The 18,003-nt window shown below is 39.4% G+C and overlaps 1 protein-coding gene across 1 annotated transcript; it reads left to right on the top strand.

The window, feature by feature from the left end:
• The first annotated feature begins 6,991 nt into the window (after positions 1-6,991).
• Positions 6,992-7,387, top strand: LOC145985670 (protein GVQW3-like). Its single transcript, XM_083119740.1, has one exon. The coding sequence runs from the start codon at positions 6,992-6,994 to the stop codon at positions 7,385-7,387; it is 396 nt and encodes a 131-aa protein (XP_082975866.1).
• The last annotated feature ends 10,616 nt before the right edge of the window (positions 7,388-18,003 follow it).

The following is an 18,003-nucleotide window of genomic DNA, read 5'->3' as shown; positions in this document are numbered from 1 at the left end:
TGGTAGACGTGGTGTTCCGGAGCTCTTCCCTTTGCACAGGCATCCCGTATTCTTAAATTGGTTGTACCATCTTCGGATGTTGTTATCCGATGGGGGATCACATCCATATTCCCGCCGAAAAGTACGTTGCTCTCCAATTGCTGAGTTACACCTTGCGAATTCCAAGAGACAAAGGCTTTACGCTCAGGAGTCATCTCCATCTTTACTACTAGCGCCGTGCTGCGGCGGAGTTACGAAACATCACCTGCGAAGTAGAAACAAAAACTGTTTGAGTTACCTTTCCTTTTAAGGCATGTTTCATTTCTGTAATGTATATGTAATAGAAGATACACTTCATTCAAACCCCGATATTCATTTTGGAACACCCTGTATATGTTTTTATTAACAATGGATTATTGGAACAAGTGTTCTCGGGTCAACTTAATCTGGCTGATAACCCGAGAACACTTGTTCGAATCACGTCTCCGTGAAAGATACAACTCCTGTTAACAATGATTTATAATCATGGGAACAGTTACATTTAAGAACAGAATCAATGATTGTGTAGAAAACATTGCAATACTTGTATAAAACTGAAGATACTAGTTCAAACGATCAGACGATTGCCAGGTATTTTAAAATCGTATATGCCGATAAATAATTATCCAACTCAATTTGTAGTCTTTTGGAAGTAGGAAGTTTGACTTCTACATAGTTCCTGAAACACTTACTTAATTAAAGGTTAATTGCTTAACCATTAATGTAATTAATCTGTTTGCTGATCAGTTCAGTTGAGAAGGGACCGTAAATTACTGCCAGAACCGTAACAAAGGCTGTGGTTGGTGTTTACTGGTGCGTTAAGACTGCAGAGTTATTACTCCTATGAAATTCTGCTTCGAATTAAGCAGGGCGAAATCTACAAATCCTGGCAGTGAATTTTCGTTGCGAATCGACTGACTTTTGTCAACGTACGAAAAGGGCCAGTGAATAACTTAAAAATAAATAATAGATGGCAGCACCATTACATCACAACTTTGGAGGAGATGGTGGGGAATGATCAAAAGACTGGAATTCAAGAGATCTAGCGTTAATACCTTCTATTACACAATACTAAATGTGAATAACAGATGAAGTTAGAGAACTGTGAGCTGTCATTGATTTGACTATAAGAACAGACTATGGTAGTAATTGTTTGAAAGACGGCAACAAAAGCAGAATAATGAAATGTCTCCAGAGATGTATCGTTTCACAATCTGCGATATCTTGCAAATTTTCTAATCTTCAAATTTGATACCATGTGGTGAGATATACGAGGGTTGTCAATAAAGTAAGGGAATATACTTATTCAATACGTTTTATGTGCATTACATATTATGGATAGAAAAGGGCTGTTTACGTTTACTTTATGCTCAGATAGACTGTTCGGGATTGGTCTAAGAATTTCAAGTGTGACCCTAACCAGTGTGCATTGTGCTTCCACCTTTATTGTAAGGCGACGATGTTACCACTATTTATTTTTATCAGATCACATTAGGATATTTTTTGGTAGCTACTGAACACCAAATTTGTTATTAAAGAATGAAGTAACAATGTATACAATACTAAATTTAAGAGAGAGTGGGTACGTGTTAAGTGATTTACGTGTATCATTGCAGCAGGTGTTCATAAATCATGGACGACACTAGTTGCACACGGTTGAAAGGTACAGGAGTTTACATGCCTAAACAGCCGAATTGATCTCAGAAGATCTTGTTTGAGGTTGAGTGAAGAAGTATGTATGTGCGTGAATGGTAAGAGTGTGTGACTGCGGTACCCGGTATGAGCTGATCATATATTAACCTCGCGCTGCCCTTTTTATTTATCCCTCTTTCAATATAGAGATACTACAAGCTTGAATTTTATTTATGAGCTAGAGGAAAACATTGTTTGCAACCCTCGCATTTCTGACGCTTGCCAAGCTTAGAATAGGAAAGGTATTTCAATAACTAAATGTCGCGGATTCTGACCACGCGTCAACCAACCCCACCTTGACATTCCATGCGCCTTGAAGCCTGCTGTGGCAGGGCTTTCAATTATTTAGTTCCAAGAAGAGCTTTTATTAAGAGCAGGAGGAAAACAGCAATAAAGATTTGTCAGCATCGCCTGTGTAATTGCATGAAACCGGATAGAAACCAGAAATATAACATGAGGTTGGTTGGAGTATGAATGTAGACATATTTCATTTAAAAAATGGAAATGTTACACAAAAGTTGGATTAACACTTATCCGGAACCATGAATGTTATTGAGAAATGTTCTAAATTCATTGTTTAGCAATTATAAATATAACACGACGAAAAATTAATAACCATTCCATAGAATCTGTCGGACATGTACAAAATTAGCTGTTCAATAGCGATCTTTACGATTTGAAGAAGTGTTATTAATATTTGCTTTTTAAGAAATATAAAGTGCGCTACAGAAATCAATATTTTTAAACACGTGTTCATCAAAATGGTACGCATGGTACATGCGGCGGAGTGGTTAGCAGAGCTCGCTACGTCACTTGTGGTCCCGGGTTCGAATCCCGGCTTAGGAATGGGTATTCTTTCTGAGAGTCCCTTCATCAATTTCCATCATATCATTCACTTAACCTCATCTTCGCGATTAGCCAAAAAGTGGAAGAAAAGCGATTCAAATTAAACCAAACCAAATCAACCAATCAATCGATATAAGGGCACTGTCTATTCACATATATATTCTTTGTTTTGGGCCATGCCGACACAAATTGCTGCATTGTGTTAATAACACTTGTAAACTTTAAAATATAGACATATCTTATTAAAGAGCTTTTCGTTTGTAAGCACCACTCCCATTATGCATTTCGCCACACAACACTAATACTGCACACGCACAAGAGGAAAAGAAACCGACACTACATTATGGTAGCCACACTGGCTGCGAACTGAGAAACGTGTAATTTTGATTTCAACTGTCAATATACATCCACTTGATCAATTAGGCTACCATTCATCAAAGTTTTTACATTCATTTCTTCGAGGAACAATTGTTTATATTCGAGCACTGTTAAGTGACCTCACCCAGATTCCTTTAAAGTCAGCCATTCAGACTTGCACTCCAGTTAAAATACAGTACTAAAGATAGGGTTATCATGTAAGAAGTTATTTAATCACTAAAAATTCCGGTACCAGTTAGATATAGTGAAAACACATTTAACTCGTTTATTTCCGAATTATTTACATTTGTACTTACCTTATAAACATAGCGGAACATTTTTCAACTTGGGATTATGTTTCTTTCACTGAAAAAAGCGTAATTTTTCACATTACAAGTATTTATTGTTCGTTGCTAATTCGCTTTCGTTACACACAATATGGCGGGCAAATCTTGACTCACGTTGTACATCGTCAGCTGATATGCAGTGTCGTCAGCTGGTATGCAGTGTTTCCAAACTAATGAACCGAATAATGCCGCACAAACTATTCACAAAAGGTTTTTAAGCGAAAATTGATCCACAAACCATTCACGGAAGATTAGGTTAGGTTCAGTTAGGTTAGGGAAACAGAAAATTAAATTGGAAAAAGAAAACCCGCTCACACGTCATCTTGTAAAACTACCGCGTGGTTGCTACACTGATAGGGGGTTACATATTCGAACGCACGGAACATTTGATTCACGTAGTCGACGGTAATGGTGGCACGAGCTATCGTGCAACGGAGATACATTAATGTCGAAAATGACATTATTTACCGGCCGAGTAAGTTGCACGAATGGAAAAGACACTGTTCCCAGCTTCCAAAAGTCCACAGGAACTCAATTCCGTAAGTACTTTCCCGTCATTTCTCCTGTAAATTTGAAGAAATCTGTTTTCACTATATCTAACTGTTACCGAAATTTCTTCTTTCATAAAGTAATGAATTAAAGGACGTGAGATATTGTTTTATTTTGCTATTATTACAATATTAAGAAATTTTAATAGTCTTTAATGGTCTTTTTTACTTCTGTTCCTTCAATAAATAAATATATAGATATGATAGCCTAGTGGCAAATACTCCCACTGGGGAAACCTCTGATCTTGTCGCATTGTAATCACGGCAGGAGTAACAGGGTTTCTTGAAGAAGAGGATGCTTTCCCCCGCAATATCGTTTCTATCTTCAACGCCAGCACTGCTCTGTGGCTAACTGACCTTGAGATGCAGTGTGCAGGCGGGAAGTACGCCCCACCTGGATGGCTCGATGGCTTCCACAAGTACAGTTCAGTTGACGTATATTTAGACAGCTCCCCCCCCCCCCCCACCTTCTCAGCACCCCATAAGTTGAGGTATTAATATCTCGGATTTCCGGTTGTGCAGAAATTAATTTTTTTTCGTGCAGAAACGATGCACTAACGTTTGGCACCATTTTGGTGAAAATCGGAGAAGGTGGGGGGGGGGGCTGTCTAAATATAGGTGTCGATCTGCTAAAGCCTGATACAATGGTTGATTGATTGATTGATTAATTTAGTTTATTTTACTTCGCGTTTTGTGCCTCTTGGCTAATTTGCGAAGATGAGGATGAGTGATGAAATGATGAAATTGGTGAATGGACATTCACAAACAACCAAGCCCGACCGGGATTCGAACCCGGGACCCTTGGCGTAGCAGCGCGATGTGCTTACCACTCGGCCACAGCGTCGGGCTGATACAATGGTTTTTGAAGTTCCAAATCCTATTTATCTATTGCTACATATAACTTGTAACAACATAAGGTTCCAATTGTTGACATAATTCAAGTATGATTAGTTTTTTTTACATAAATTGTCGTCCGATATTTCGTCTCGCAGTGACATTATAAGTGACCAGTGGCAGCGATTGAGTTTCAAAACTATGGGGGGGGGGGGGCAACGTGCCAAAACTGAGGGGTCGGCAAGGACAGTTTACTTTACCTTGGTAGATAAAGTTTACCATAGTGCGGGGTCAAAAGGGGCAAGAAGTGTGGGCAAGTGCCCCCCTCGCCCCCCTAATAGCCGCCACTGTAAGTGACATATCTTGATACTAGATTGGATGTTATTTTCACGTACCTCGTAATGGTTTTGCTGTAAAATAACGTAAGAATTGATTTAATTCATGGTTTCAGGTAGTTGACAGATCCCACCGTTGGGAGTCGCTAAAAGCCTTTTATTTTATTTCTTTGAAAAAACGCAATTACTGTGTAATAAGAAATCGCTTGTCCAGGATAACAAATTGTGTTTAAATGGAGTACTTAACATTACAGCTGATTGCAGAATAAGGGAAATATTTTACAATTTCTTGATGAATTTTTATTATAGAGTAAACCGTTAAAGGTTAGTTAATCTGTACATTTAGTACAACACAAGAAACTCAAAATACAAATAAAGGTATCATATGTAGTAATGAGTCTCAGCTTCTCAATTGATGCATTTTAGTACATTCCAGTATGTACTTTGATACATCAAAAGAGCATCATTAGAACTTATGTCCTTTAATGTGTTGCTGGAGTCAACATAACTGTTTGATAGTTACCATGTTGATTGCAGTAGCACATACTTAGCTCAGACCTTTATACGTTCGGAGTGACGCCTCCGTCCTCCAGGTACATACCTGCGCTCTATCTTCCTCGATGTTGACTCACTCAAACCAAATCCAAAAACTGCTCTCGAAATTTCCTTCCGATCTTCTCAGATCGGTTCGGTTGCTTCGCTATACAAATTCCAATACCTGTCGATTCGTATCCGTCTGTCAGGCTGGTACCTTTCCACGGACGAGGCAAATAATGGAATTTGTAAGGTCTGCATTCGAAACCGACGAGAACATCCTGTCTCCGTAATGTTTCGTTTTCAAGTACACCTTCTAATTTTTACCTACAAGTCAACAATAACACTAGCAGTAAGACGTGAAACTCTCCTCTTCAATCTCACACACACGATTAATGTTGACACATTACTTCCGTAAAGTATCATGAAAGTTTCTCTGCACACCATGCAAGAACGAGTAGCAAGAGGAATTAGTTTAATTTGTCGTTTTTTTTCATCTCATCAATCATACCCGCCACACTTGTTCTCTTTTAGGCAGAGGGATGTTTTCTTTCCCGAATCTGCCGTGTCATCAGTTATCACTTTTCTTCCTTCCTCAACCTTCCATTTTCTATGTTCATCTACAGTGGTTGGCATATTGCATACAGAAACAATTGACGGCCGCCTTGTTTTCAATCAAAGTTTCAAGATGCAATACAATGTATGGAACATTTCAATATAACCAAGCTCGGGTGAACATTCTTTAATGGATGACTTAAACCTTTAGATTATTTCGAAAGTTGAACTAAACGATCCTTCTCTGGCAGCAACTAAGGACGTCACAGATAAGGTAGCGGTTAATTTTGTAGCTTTGTAATCAAGGTTTCCAGGTTCGATTCACGTTGGAGGCACACTATGCACGCACAACCCAAACGTGTCAATTTATGCAAATATGTTGACTGCAGTAACACATTAAAGTGCATAAGCTGATATTTATGCAATTTTAGTGCATCAAAACACACAAGGAAATGCACCCAGGGGCACTTTATGAGCCACAGTTTTGTATGGTGCACTAAAAGTGAATTTTCTAAGAAGGTCAGATATGATTGTTTCAAAAGAAATCAAAATTACAAGTTTAACCCAACCAAAAATAATTCACTGCATATTTTCATTCTCATTTTGCATTACAATAAATGTTATTAAGCCTAATGAGCCGATTGCTTAATGAAAATTGTAATTGTAAGTCCATATACAAAGGCAAATCGAAAAGTCTTTGCGCCTAATTTTTGTCTAGCTTGTTATAAAGCGAGATATACGAGCGATGCAGAAGAGTATTATTGGAACGGCCCTATTATAACTTCCGATTTCTTCCACGGCACGGCGCTGTTATCAGTTGGCAAAGATGGCCGGAGTGCTCAGGAAGTCCACGCCATATGAGCAGCGAAGTGTTATTAGTTTTTTATGGTGCAAAGGACAATCAGACACAGATATCCACAGGGAAATGGAGCCAGTGTATGGGGACTGTTGTTTATCAGTGCGAAGTGTGCTGTGGTGCTGCAAGAAGTTTGAAAATGGACGGGAAAATGTGGAGGACAATGAGCAACCTCGTTCCTCGCTGACACCAGACAACATTACCCGTGTTGATGAAATGGTGAAAGCTGATCGACGTGTTCATCTGAAGGACATTGCCACTGAACTTGGCATTTGCTATGGTAGTGTTTACGACATTGTTCACGATTCGTTGGGATATCGCAAGGTGTCGCGTCGGTGGGTTCCTAAGCTTCTTGATGATGAACGTTATTCCTCGTTGGTTCCGGGATCAGCCGGCCACCTTCTATGCAACAGGCATTGCGAAACTTGTGGTACGGTGGAACAAGTGCCTCAACACGTGTGGTGATTATGTGGAAAAATAGCAAAAAGTACGTAGAAGATTGTGTATATCTTGTTTCTCTTTTATGGTTTGTAATTTGGCAATAAATAGTTAGGCGCAAATACTTTTTGATTTGCCCTCGTATAACTATATTTTGATTAAAATAACTAAATATAGCTATAGGTCTATTTACATATCTAACACTTTTTTGAACATATAAATCCGTTCCCTGTTGATGAATATGGTGAGAAACTTTTGAAGATTCGAATCCGGATTCTTTGGTTTCGGAGCATCCTGAACTAACTTCCGGATTGATTGAGTTGATGTTTTAAGTCCACTTTGTGCGCAGTAACACTAATCGGGACTGGACCTAGACTTTAAAGTGGAATCTGAACCACTATACAGGGTGTTTCTAAAGGTCGTTTACAACGCTTGGGAGGTGATTCCTCACACGAAAACAAGCAAAAAGTCTAAGTTCCATTTTTACGACTGAGGCTTCGTTTCCGAGATAGGAGCCTCGCAAAAGGTGACAAAGTGAACGTCACACCTAACTGGGACGAATACTATCACAGATAGAGAGGCGGTTCCAAGGGAATCATAAAGGAATCGTATGTGCTCAGTCCGGAAGTCACTATGAAAAGTTCACTGCACGCATGCGCAATGGAGTCCTCAAAGGAATTGGGGATTTCCAGCAACAACAATGCATGGAAAAGGTATGTAACGCAGCAAGAAGGACCGTGACAATGAGAAATGCGTTCAAGACAACACATCCCGACCTCAAACATCAAACCATGACCACCGAACACAAAATCCGAAAAGTTGAGCACGGTTGCATACCCCAGTTACACGCGAGGAATGAACGAATCATGTCATGTGGCATACGAGAGACAGGAGGAGGGAAAGAAAAACACAATATCAGATGATTGCGACAACGTGTATTTTTACACGCGACAACTACGTAATATCCCCCCCCCACACACACACAACAAACAACAAATGCTACAATATCTTACGCACAGACAGTCCGTGTCACTGTACACCAAGTGAAGATGTCACTTTCACCACACAAAGGGGGTGGGGAGCAATACCAAAAGTGTTCGCACGCGATCATTGTGACGTAAAAGAGACCAGTTTTGGAAGCGCTGCACAGGCAAGTCTGGCTCTCGTAGTCTACGTTTGACTTTCATGACTGCTGTTCCCGCGAGAGGAGCTCGAAGGGTTGGTTTTCTCCGACAGTCGTCCCAATCGTGTTGCAGGTGCTGGGATATGATCAGCAGTTCGCTCTAGGTTGTCATACGCATTGAAGAGTACTAGTATGTTGCATTGAAAGAAGTTGACGTGGTGGAGTGGGCAAGTCAAGTATCGCAACAATTCGTCTGTGGTGTTCGTACGGTGATACGGCCAATTTGTGCAGTGTGCCAGTGTTAAACAAAAACAATACTTTGCAGTTCCAGCTCCCTATTACACAGATGGCTGCGTATACGACCCAGCAGCTAGCAGACATGCATCTCATGTATGGGGAGGCACGTGGTAATAGCCGTGAGGCAAAGCGTCTTTATGGAGAACGCTTTCCACATAGACGTTTACCGTCTCACACCTTCTTTCAGGTAGTGGACAGTCGACTGCGTGAAACAGGGTCAGTGTTACCACTGCGACAAGAAGTTGGAAGACCCCGAAGTGTACGCACACATCAGTTTGCAGAAGATGTGTTAACAGCGGTCGCAGAACATCCTGGCACCAGTACGCGAGTGCTCGCTCGGGCACGAAACACGTCTCATGTGAATGTTTGGCGAGTGTTGTCAGATGAAGGAATGCACCCTTTTAAACTGCAGAAAGTACAAGAACTGTTACCTCGTGACTTTCGCCCTCGTATGGAGTTTTGCCAATGGTTGTTGCATCAGCTGGACACAAACCCTCACTTCGGGGCAAACGTATTGTGGACAGATGAAGCCATTTTCACCAGGATGGATGTCTTCAATAGTAGAAACAGTCATGTATGGGACTTTGACAACCCACATGCACTTTTTGTGGCCCATCACCAGCACAGGTTTTCAGTGAATGTGTGGTGCGGGATAGTACATGATCATTTAATTGGACCATACATTCTCCCTGTTCGCCTGAATGGTCGCACGTATCATGCATTTCTTAGTGAGGTTCTGCCTGAACTGTTGGAGACCGTACCTTTGGCACTGCGGCAAGAAATGTGGTACCAACACGATGGTGCACCAGCTCATTTCGATCGTAATGTACGACATTTCCTGCATGACGTGTTTCGCAATAGGTTCATTGGTAGGGATGAGCCTGTGCCTTGGCCACCGAGGTCGCCAGATCTCAACCCTCTCGATTTTTTCTTCTGGGGAGAAATGAAAACCCTCGTATACGACACACCTGTCACATCAGCTGAGGACCTCGTTGCTTGCATCAACGTCGCCGCCGCGACGGTAGCAGATACACCTGGCTTGTTTGCTCGTACTCGACAATCCTTGATTCGTCGCTGTCATCTCTGCGTAGAAGTAAACGGCAGACATTTTGAAAACCGTCTGTGATTATTGCCCTCGGCAAATACCAGTGAGAACACTTTTGGTATTGCTCCCCACCCCCTTTGTGTGGTGAAAGTGACATCTTCAGTTGGTGTACAGTGACACGGACTGTCTGTGCGTAAGATATTGTAGCATTTGTTGTTTGTTGTGTGTGTGTGGGGGGGGGATATTACGCAGTTGTCGCGTGTAAAAATACACGTTGTCGCAATCATCTGATATTGTGTTTTTCTTTCCCTCCTCCTGTCTCTCGTATGCCACATGACATGATTCGTTCATTCCTCGCGTGTAACTGGGGTATGCAACCGTGCTCAACTTTTCGGATTTTGTGTTCGGTGGTCATGTTTTGATGTTTGAGGTCGGGATGTGTTGTCTTGAACGCATTTCTCATTGTCACGGTCCTTCTTGCTGCGTTACATACCTTTTCCATGCATTGTTGTTGCTGGAAATCCCCAATTCCTTTGAGGACTCCATTGCGCATGCGTGCAGTGAACTTTTCATAGTGACTTCCGGACTGAGCACATACGATTCCTTTATGATTCCCTTGGAACCGCCTCTCTATCTGTTATAGTATTCGTCCCAGTCAGGTGTGACGTTCACTTTGTCACCTTTTGCGAGGCTCCTATCTCGGAAACGAAGCCTCAGTCGTAAAAATGGAACTTAGACTTTTTGCTTGTTTTCGTGTGAGGAATCACCTCCCAAGCGTTGTAAACGACCTTTAGAAACACCCTGTATATCTCCACCGTTACCTCTTGATTACTAACTTCTGCATCACGGAGGTCTGTTGTGGAATGTTATTTTGCTTTATTTTCCACAGGAAAAGTAGGGTGAGTGCACTATTAAATGACCAGTTGAGAACATCTTACCACAACTTTTATTTCTAGGTCAAAAAAAGTGAAAACAAGCAAATTGCATGAATGAATTCGGCATAATGTTGGGTTTCATTTAATACTATTTCAAAGTAAATTCATATCATTATGAAAGAAATAAGTAGAGAATGGTGAATTCCAATCAAAGCACTAGTAAATGACTACCTCAGTACCAATGAATGAACACAAACCTTTTTAATAATAATAATGTTTCCTGAACATTACTTGAAAAGCTTGAAAGCTGGAGATTGCAGTGAAAAACCTGCCAATTAGGCAGAAAACAATGAATGAATGAACTTGAAAAGCAAAATTAACGAAATTTAAACAAACAGCAAAACCAAAAAATTTCAGAGATTTATATCAAGGTAAAATAAAAAGGTAAAGTGCTACCCTGTGCATAGCACCACGCCATGAAGGCGTATAGGAGGTGTGGGGGTAACGCCCCACACTTTCTTGATCCGGTCGTGAGTGGGGTGATGTGATCAGCATCACGCCCCTGACTGCCTTTACCCCCCAGGGTTTCCCCCAGGTACCCATGTTATTCGACGCTGGGTGGGCGCCGGGGCCGCTTCCATCGTTAGAAAAGTTCCCGGATTTGAAGCGGCCGGGGATCGAACCTGGGACCTTTAGCATGGTAGTCAGACGCATTACCGACTGAGCCACCGCGGGTACCCATATATCAAAGTGTAAATGAATTTAGAAAGGGGTAAAGTAAACTTTTTAAAATATAAAGACGGTGACTTTCTAGCTGACCCAAGCGATATTTTAAATAGATGGAAGAACTACTTTATTGACCTTTCAAATATTCATGTAGGAGATAAATCAGAAGTAAATGAAGTACACACAGCAGAACCTTTAGTTCCAGAACCTAACTTGACTGAAGTTAAAGATGCTAATAAAAGGGTAAAGAATAACAAAGCACCTGGCATTGATTTAATACCAGCTGAGTTAATCATAAATGTTGGAAATTCGTTAATATGTGAAATTCATAAATAAATTTGTTTAATATGGAATAAAGAAGAAATCCGCCATTAGTGGAATGGATCCATAATTGTTCCTGTGTTTAAGAAAGGTGATAAAATGAACTGCAATAATTACCGTGGAATTTCTCTACTCTCAACAACATATAAAATATTATCTAACATTCTTTTAACAAGACTAACGCCATATGCTAATGAAATTATAGGTGATTATCAATGTGGTTTAAACGTAACAGATCAACTACAGATCAAATTTTTCACATTAGACAGACACTTGAAAAAAGTGGGAATATAATCAAAATGTCCATCAGCTATTCATTGATTTCAAAAAAGCATATGATTCGGTCAAAAGAGATAAATTATATAATATATTAGTCGAGTTTGGAATACCTAAGAAGCTTGTTAGTATGATAAAAGTATGCACCAGTGAAACAGAAAGTAAAATTCGTGTGGGTATTTATATGTCTGACAAATTTACAATTCATGATGGGTTAAAACAAGGAGATGCATTATCTCCATTGCTCTTTAATTTTGCCTTAGAATATGCTGTTAGGAAGGTAAAAGAAATTAACGAATGGACTAAAATTAAATGGTGTGACTCAGTTGTTAGCATATGCAGATGATGTAGACTTATTAGGGGATGATATAAATACAATTAAGAATAATGGTAAAATATTTTTCAAAACTGCTAAAGAGATAGGTTTGGAAGTTAACAAAGAGAAAACTAAATATATGCTTACAGGCCGAAACCAAGTGTTAGGTAATAATCAAAATCTAATTATTGATAACAACTTGTTTGAACCAGTTTCCAAATTCAAATACTTAGCAGTAATATTAATAATAATAATAATAATAATCCGTCGCGCAACAGCCCATGAAGGGCCTAGGCGTACCTACCGACTGCCGGTCTCCCTCCCACGCTTTCCTTCGTCACCTCTAAGCGTGGAGATCTTCAACCAGTATTGGAATAGTCGGGGGGTCAGCCCGACGTATAGGAGTAATATTAACAAGTGAAAATTATATTAAAGAGGAAATAAAAAGTAAGCTTAATTCAGGAAATGCATGTTACTTCTCTCTTAATAAACTTTTGTCTTCTCGTTTAATATCTAAGAAACTAAAAGTTAAAATATACAAAACAGTAATTTTGCCTGTAGTATTATATTGGTGTGAAACATGGTCCCTTACATTGAAAGAGGAACATAAATTGAGAGTATTTGAAAATAAGATCTTTAGGAAAATTTTTGGACCTGAAAGGGATAAGGAGACAGGTGAGTGGAGAAGGTTACATAATTTAGAAGTACATAATTTGTATTCATGTCCAGATATTATTAGAATAATTAAATCAAGAAGACTTAGGTGGGCAGGCCATGTGGCACGAATGGGAGAGGAAAGAAGAGTTTAGAGGATTCTTGTTGGGAAACCTGATGGTAAGAGACCTGCAGGAAGGCCAAGACGAAAATGAAGGGACAACTTTGAGATGGACCTAAGGGAAATCGGTAGGGATGGAAAAGAGTATATAGAACTTGCTCAAGATAGGGACAGATAGAAGACCTGTGTTGCTGCAGCCATAAACCTTCGGGTTTAAGAATGCTAGATAGTTAGTTAGTTAATGTTTCCTGAACATAGAAATTAGAATTAGTTATAGACTGTTTTCTTTATATATATTTTTGCATTTCAGGTATTGTATAGTAAGCACCATAAGACCTTTTAGACAGGATATTTGTGGAGCTTGAATACACTCCTTGATGTCTCAATAACTGTACCAAATTTGATCAGCTTTGTTTGCCCATTTCCATTTGTCAGCTTCAAAGTTATTCAAAACTTTTATTTGAAATTCATCCTTAAATTTATTATGAATCACTATTCCTGGAAAATATTCACTATCATAATACACTGTAGCGTAATCACCAACTTTGTGCATAATGCAATTTTCACTGCTTTCACTCTTGTCTTGCACAACAGATAATAACAACTCATGTAAATCTAATATATCATAATATCAGATTCTGATGCCAAAGATCTAATATGAGTCTATTGGTTTCACTGTATTCTCTCTTCTTCCCATGTGATAGTTTTTGATTTCTTCTGAACATCCACTTTCACTTGTTGCTGTTTTCTCCTTCGTTTTTTTAGTTCATGATATTCTTTCCATTTCTTCGATGTTATTTCAGATCTTCTTTTATTGGCTGCTCATGTTTTTGTCGTTTACTTTAGGCCAATGCAAGTGAGTAGCCCACTCTTCCTCTGGAGTTTTGGTTATTGGCACTCAACCACAGGAGACGGTTCTTTCCTCTTATTGTCAGTGACCAAGAACTGGCCTGCATTAGCTGTAAGTACTACAAGATTAGATGAATTTTCGAGACTGAGGTATTGTATCAGTGTTGAAATTTCAGCTTGACTTATTTGAAGTTCACTTCCTTCATGTAGCAATGAGCAGGCCATATCAGTATTTCCTTCCTCATTAAAATGAAAGTCACAAGGTTCATTTCCAGAATCTTTCTCTTTGATTCTTTTTCCAAAGATCAAAAGGGGTAGTTGGTTATATGTCAGTGTTGCAGATGATTGGAAGGCATTAACAATTTCATCTGGATCATCCTTTCTTTTCTAACTCCAGTGGTCATTTACCCCTTGCTTTCTTGCAATTAAATGCACAACAGAGAATGTGTGATTTTTGAATACCCCATTATTCTGATTTCATCATGTAACCATTACATAAGCAGAAATTTCACACATATTGAATGTTTCTTGTACGCATGATTACAATGTAGTAATCCTTACCTTATCAGCAATACCAGATTCTTTGTCTCGTCTGCTGGACTCAAACAAGTGTGCTCTTGAACTCCCTACCTTGTGACCTGGGCAAACCAATCACAACCTACATAAGAGGATATGCATTGTAGATGAATGCAATATCATTTCTTATTGGCTTATTTTGCTTTGTAGTATTTTGGAACGGTCATTCATTGGAGATGGTCATTTACTGGTGCACTTACCCTATATTGGTAAATTTCTTCATAATTGTTAATTATTTCTGTGTAATGTTGGGAAATGTTTTCGAACCTAACATTCAACACATATTTAATGCAACATTTGAGCTTGTGGAATTTCTTTATACTCCAATCTTTAAACTTCCTATTACTGTTTAATAAATCTTTGGATCACACAGTACGAATGTGAATATCAAAATACATTTTTCTTTGAAAATGTGGCTCACTCAAATATTTAACAGCCGTAAACCAGAAACTCAGAAGACGCCACTGTCCATGATGTTTCTTTTTCCTGACATAAACAGCTAGTTAATTAATCTTACAATTGACTGAATACAGTAAAATGAAATTATTCTAATTTATATTATAGCCTTATTTTCTTTTCTTTAATCCAAGAGCACTTAGATCCCCAGAAACTTCAGTGCAATATATTTGCATTACTTTTGTGTTTTCTTTCAGTCCGTTAAGGCATTGAAGGTAGAGCTGAAAATGGACCCTGAATGCGAAAAGAAGTATCAATACCCTCGTCACGAGCCGGAAACACAATACTTTCTTTGTCGGCAACAAACTTCTCTCTCCTCCGTCGTCACATACTGAATATGGAGTAGGTAAGTTTACAAGACACTACAAAGGATAGACTACGCATTCCTCGAGAAGTAAAGACACAAATCCTATTCTTCGCATCTTTCCCCTGCAACGTTAAAGTATTTTCGAAACATCGTTGGACATTAGTTTCCCTACATGTTCATGCATTGGTATTTCTGAACGTTTCTGAGCCACGTGCTTGGTCTTTAAAATGTGATCTGTGAGTAAAGAGTGTTATACACAGCGTATCCCATAATTTGAGGAAGATCCAAGGGTCTCCAAAACCCAAGAAAATTAGTCTTCAGAAGTCCCATAGGCACCAAGACATTGCTCACGTTCTTCGAGTTGAGTTGAGTTGAGTTGAGTTGGTGTTTTAAGTCCACTTTATGCACAGTAAGGCTAATCGGGACTGGACCTACAGTTTAAAGTGGGATCCGAACCACTTGTGCCTCCACCGGGTATCGAACCCGGGACCCCTTGATTACAAGGCAATGACGTCACGTTCTTCGACTCCTTGGGCAATTTGTTCTCAATGGACAGATGGTCACAAGAAAGTTCTGCCTTTAAGTTTTGAAGCGTCTGTAGGCACGAATTCGACGGGTACACCCACAATACTGACAACAGGGTACAGTCTTAGAAAAAAATACCTGGGCCACGGGACGTAGAATTTCGTAACGTCTTAAGCCTGTTGTTTATGCAACCCAAATAACAAAATATTCGCTTAAGTTTGCCTGGTGATTCTGAGTTCTCTGGAAGGATTGAGCTTTGATAGCATGAGTCACATGACTCGTGCCCCAGCCACAACAAACAGCTGGGTGCTACGATGCCTCCAGAAGAAAATTTCAGGAACTGGTTTCTTGACGAAGCTACTCGTAAGGAAATACTATTCTTTCAAGTGATATTAGAGTCATTGTCAAGAAGGTTCGCTGAAATGATGGTTCTCATCACAGACCACATGCCACACGTTAATTGTTTAAGTCCAGTTCATGCACTGGACCTACAGATTAAAATGGGATCCGAACCAAATGCCCCTCTATTTGGTATTGAATTCGGAAGCCTTTCATTACATGGCGAAGACGTTACCACTACGACATCAGAGAGGCAATGGAACCCCTTGAGAAAGAGATAAGCGAAAATTGCTACGTGACAAACCATATTTGCCCGTAAATTTTAAAAATAAGACAATATTTTGTACTGATAGTTTCGAACCGTGGGAGAGGCATATATTTTTTTGTACCATCGTCCATTTCACGAGTTTATAATTCTTCCTCACCGACACGAGTAACGCGAGTGGTAGAAGAAAAGCGAAGTAAAATAACTGAAACAGAAATAAAAGGAAAAAGCGAAATAAATTTTATTCATAATATTCTGCAGTCACTTGAGTTGTATTCACGGGATGCTATCTTTAAAGAAAGCCGTGGTCTCTTCCTTGTGTTTTTCGCTTCCTTTGTGCTCTTGCTTCCCCCGTCACGATTGGTCTAAAACTAATTAATGCGACGTTAATTAAACAATCCAAACAACGAAACAATGCACAATCAACTGCACAAAACAACATTCCAAATGTTTTCGAATCGGAAAACAATTGAGATGCTGTAAAATGACTTAAGATGCAGTAATAAAGTGGGAATTCGGTACCGTATAGAATTAAATCGGTAGAGATGTTCGATTTGATTGGATGTTTGTTATTTAGATTTGCTATTCTTTCACTTTTGGCAAATAGCGACGATGAAGATGAGTGATGCTGTGATGAAATTGATGAAGGGACACTTACCAAGGACACCCACACCCAAGTCGAGATTCTAACCAGGGACCCATGGCATCGTAGCGCGCTGTGCTAACCACTCCTCCATGGAGTGGACATTATAGCATATTTTGTGTGCTCAATTGGGATCAATAAATGGAATGAATAGGCATATTATATGATTAATAAATTCATATCATAATACCACGTCATATTATTCGGCACGAAGTAACATCAGAGACATTCAATCTTGCATTTTTGCCTTTCAACTAATTCTTTGAATTCAGGTTAATCACAACAATAAGATAAATTATGAAGCAAATGATAGTTATTACGAATTACCTGACAGAAACAACATTAAGCAGGCTCGGTGGTCAAGCTCATTAAGTGATTGACATTCGATATCGTCGCCAAAGTTCCCGGGTTTGAGTACCGTCCTTGTCGGGGGTGTTTGACTATTTCGTCATCAATTTCATGTAATGGTCACTCGTCCTTATCGTCGCGATCATCGAACAGGGAATAAAAATTATAAAAATAAATACGATGGAAGAGTACTTACTTCATCTCTCACGAAATCTCCTACAAAACCGGAATATATAAAATACATGTATATTCATTCACATACATTTTCGATTTCTATATTTAACTAATCGAGACCGAGAACGGGAGAGCAATTTTCAATTCGACAAACCGAGAGACGGAGAAACTGTCAAGTCTCGTTTCTTCTTGGCACCTCCGTAATCGAGTTGTTCTGTTTGTCATTGGCTTTGTATTGGCAATTATTGTCATTATTCTTCCCCTGCAGGTAAACCATAACGATGAATTATGATGAAATGAAGCAGATAAAAGGGCAAGAACAAGAAAGTCATGCCTGTTCGGGACTCCAACCCAGAACCTTACGTAACGAGATTTGAAATTCTGGAGAAGGCGTCCGTGTTTCGCTT

This window comes from Lepisma saccharinum, chromosome 3 (assembly GCF_977018435.1).
Source record: "Lepisma saccharinum chromosome 3, izLepSacc3.1, whole genome shotgun sequence".
Classification (NCBI taxonomy): domain Eukaryota; kingdom Metazoa; phylum Arthropoda; class Insecta; order Zygentoma; family Lepismatidae; genus Lepisma; species Lepisma saccharinum.
This window is presented reverse-complemented; position numbering and strand designations above follow the sequence as displayed.

Bases quoted from the DNA above. Each gene is read 5' to 3' on its own strand.
- LOC145985670 (XM_083119740.1), top strand. From the start codon at position 6,992: ATGGAGCCAGTGTATGGGGACTGTTGTTTATCAGTGCGAAGTGTGCTG.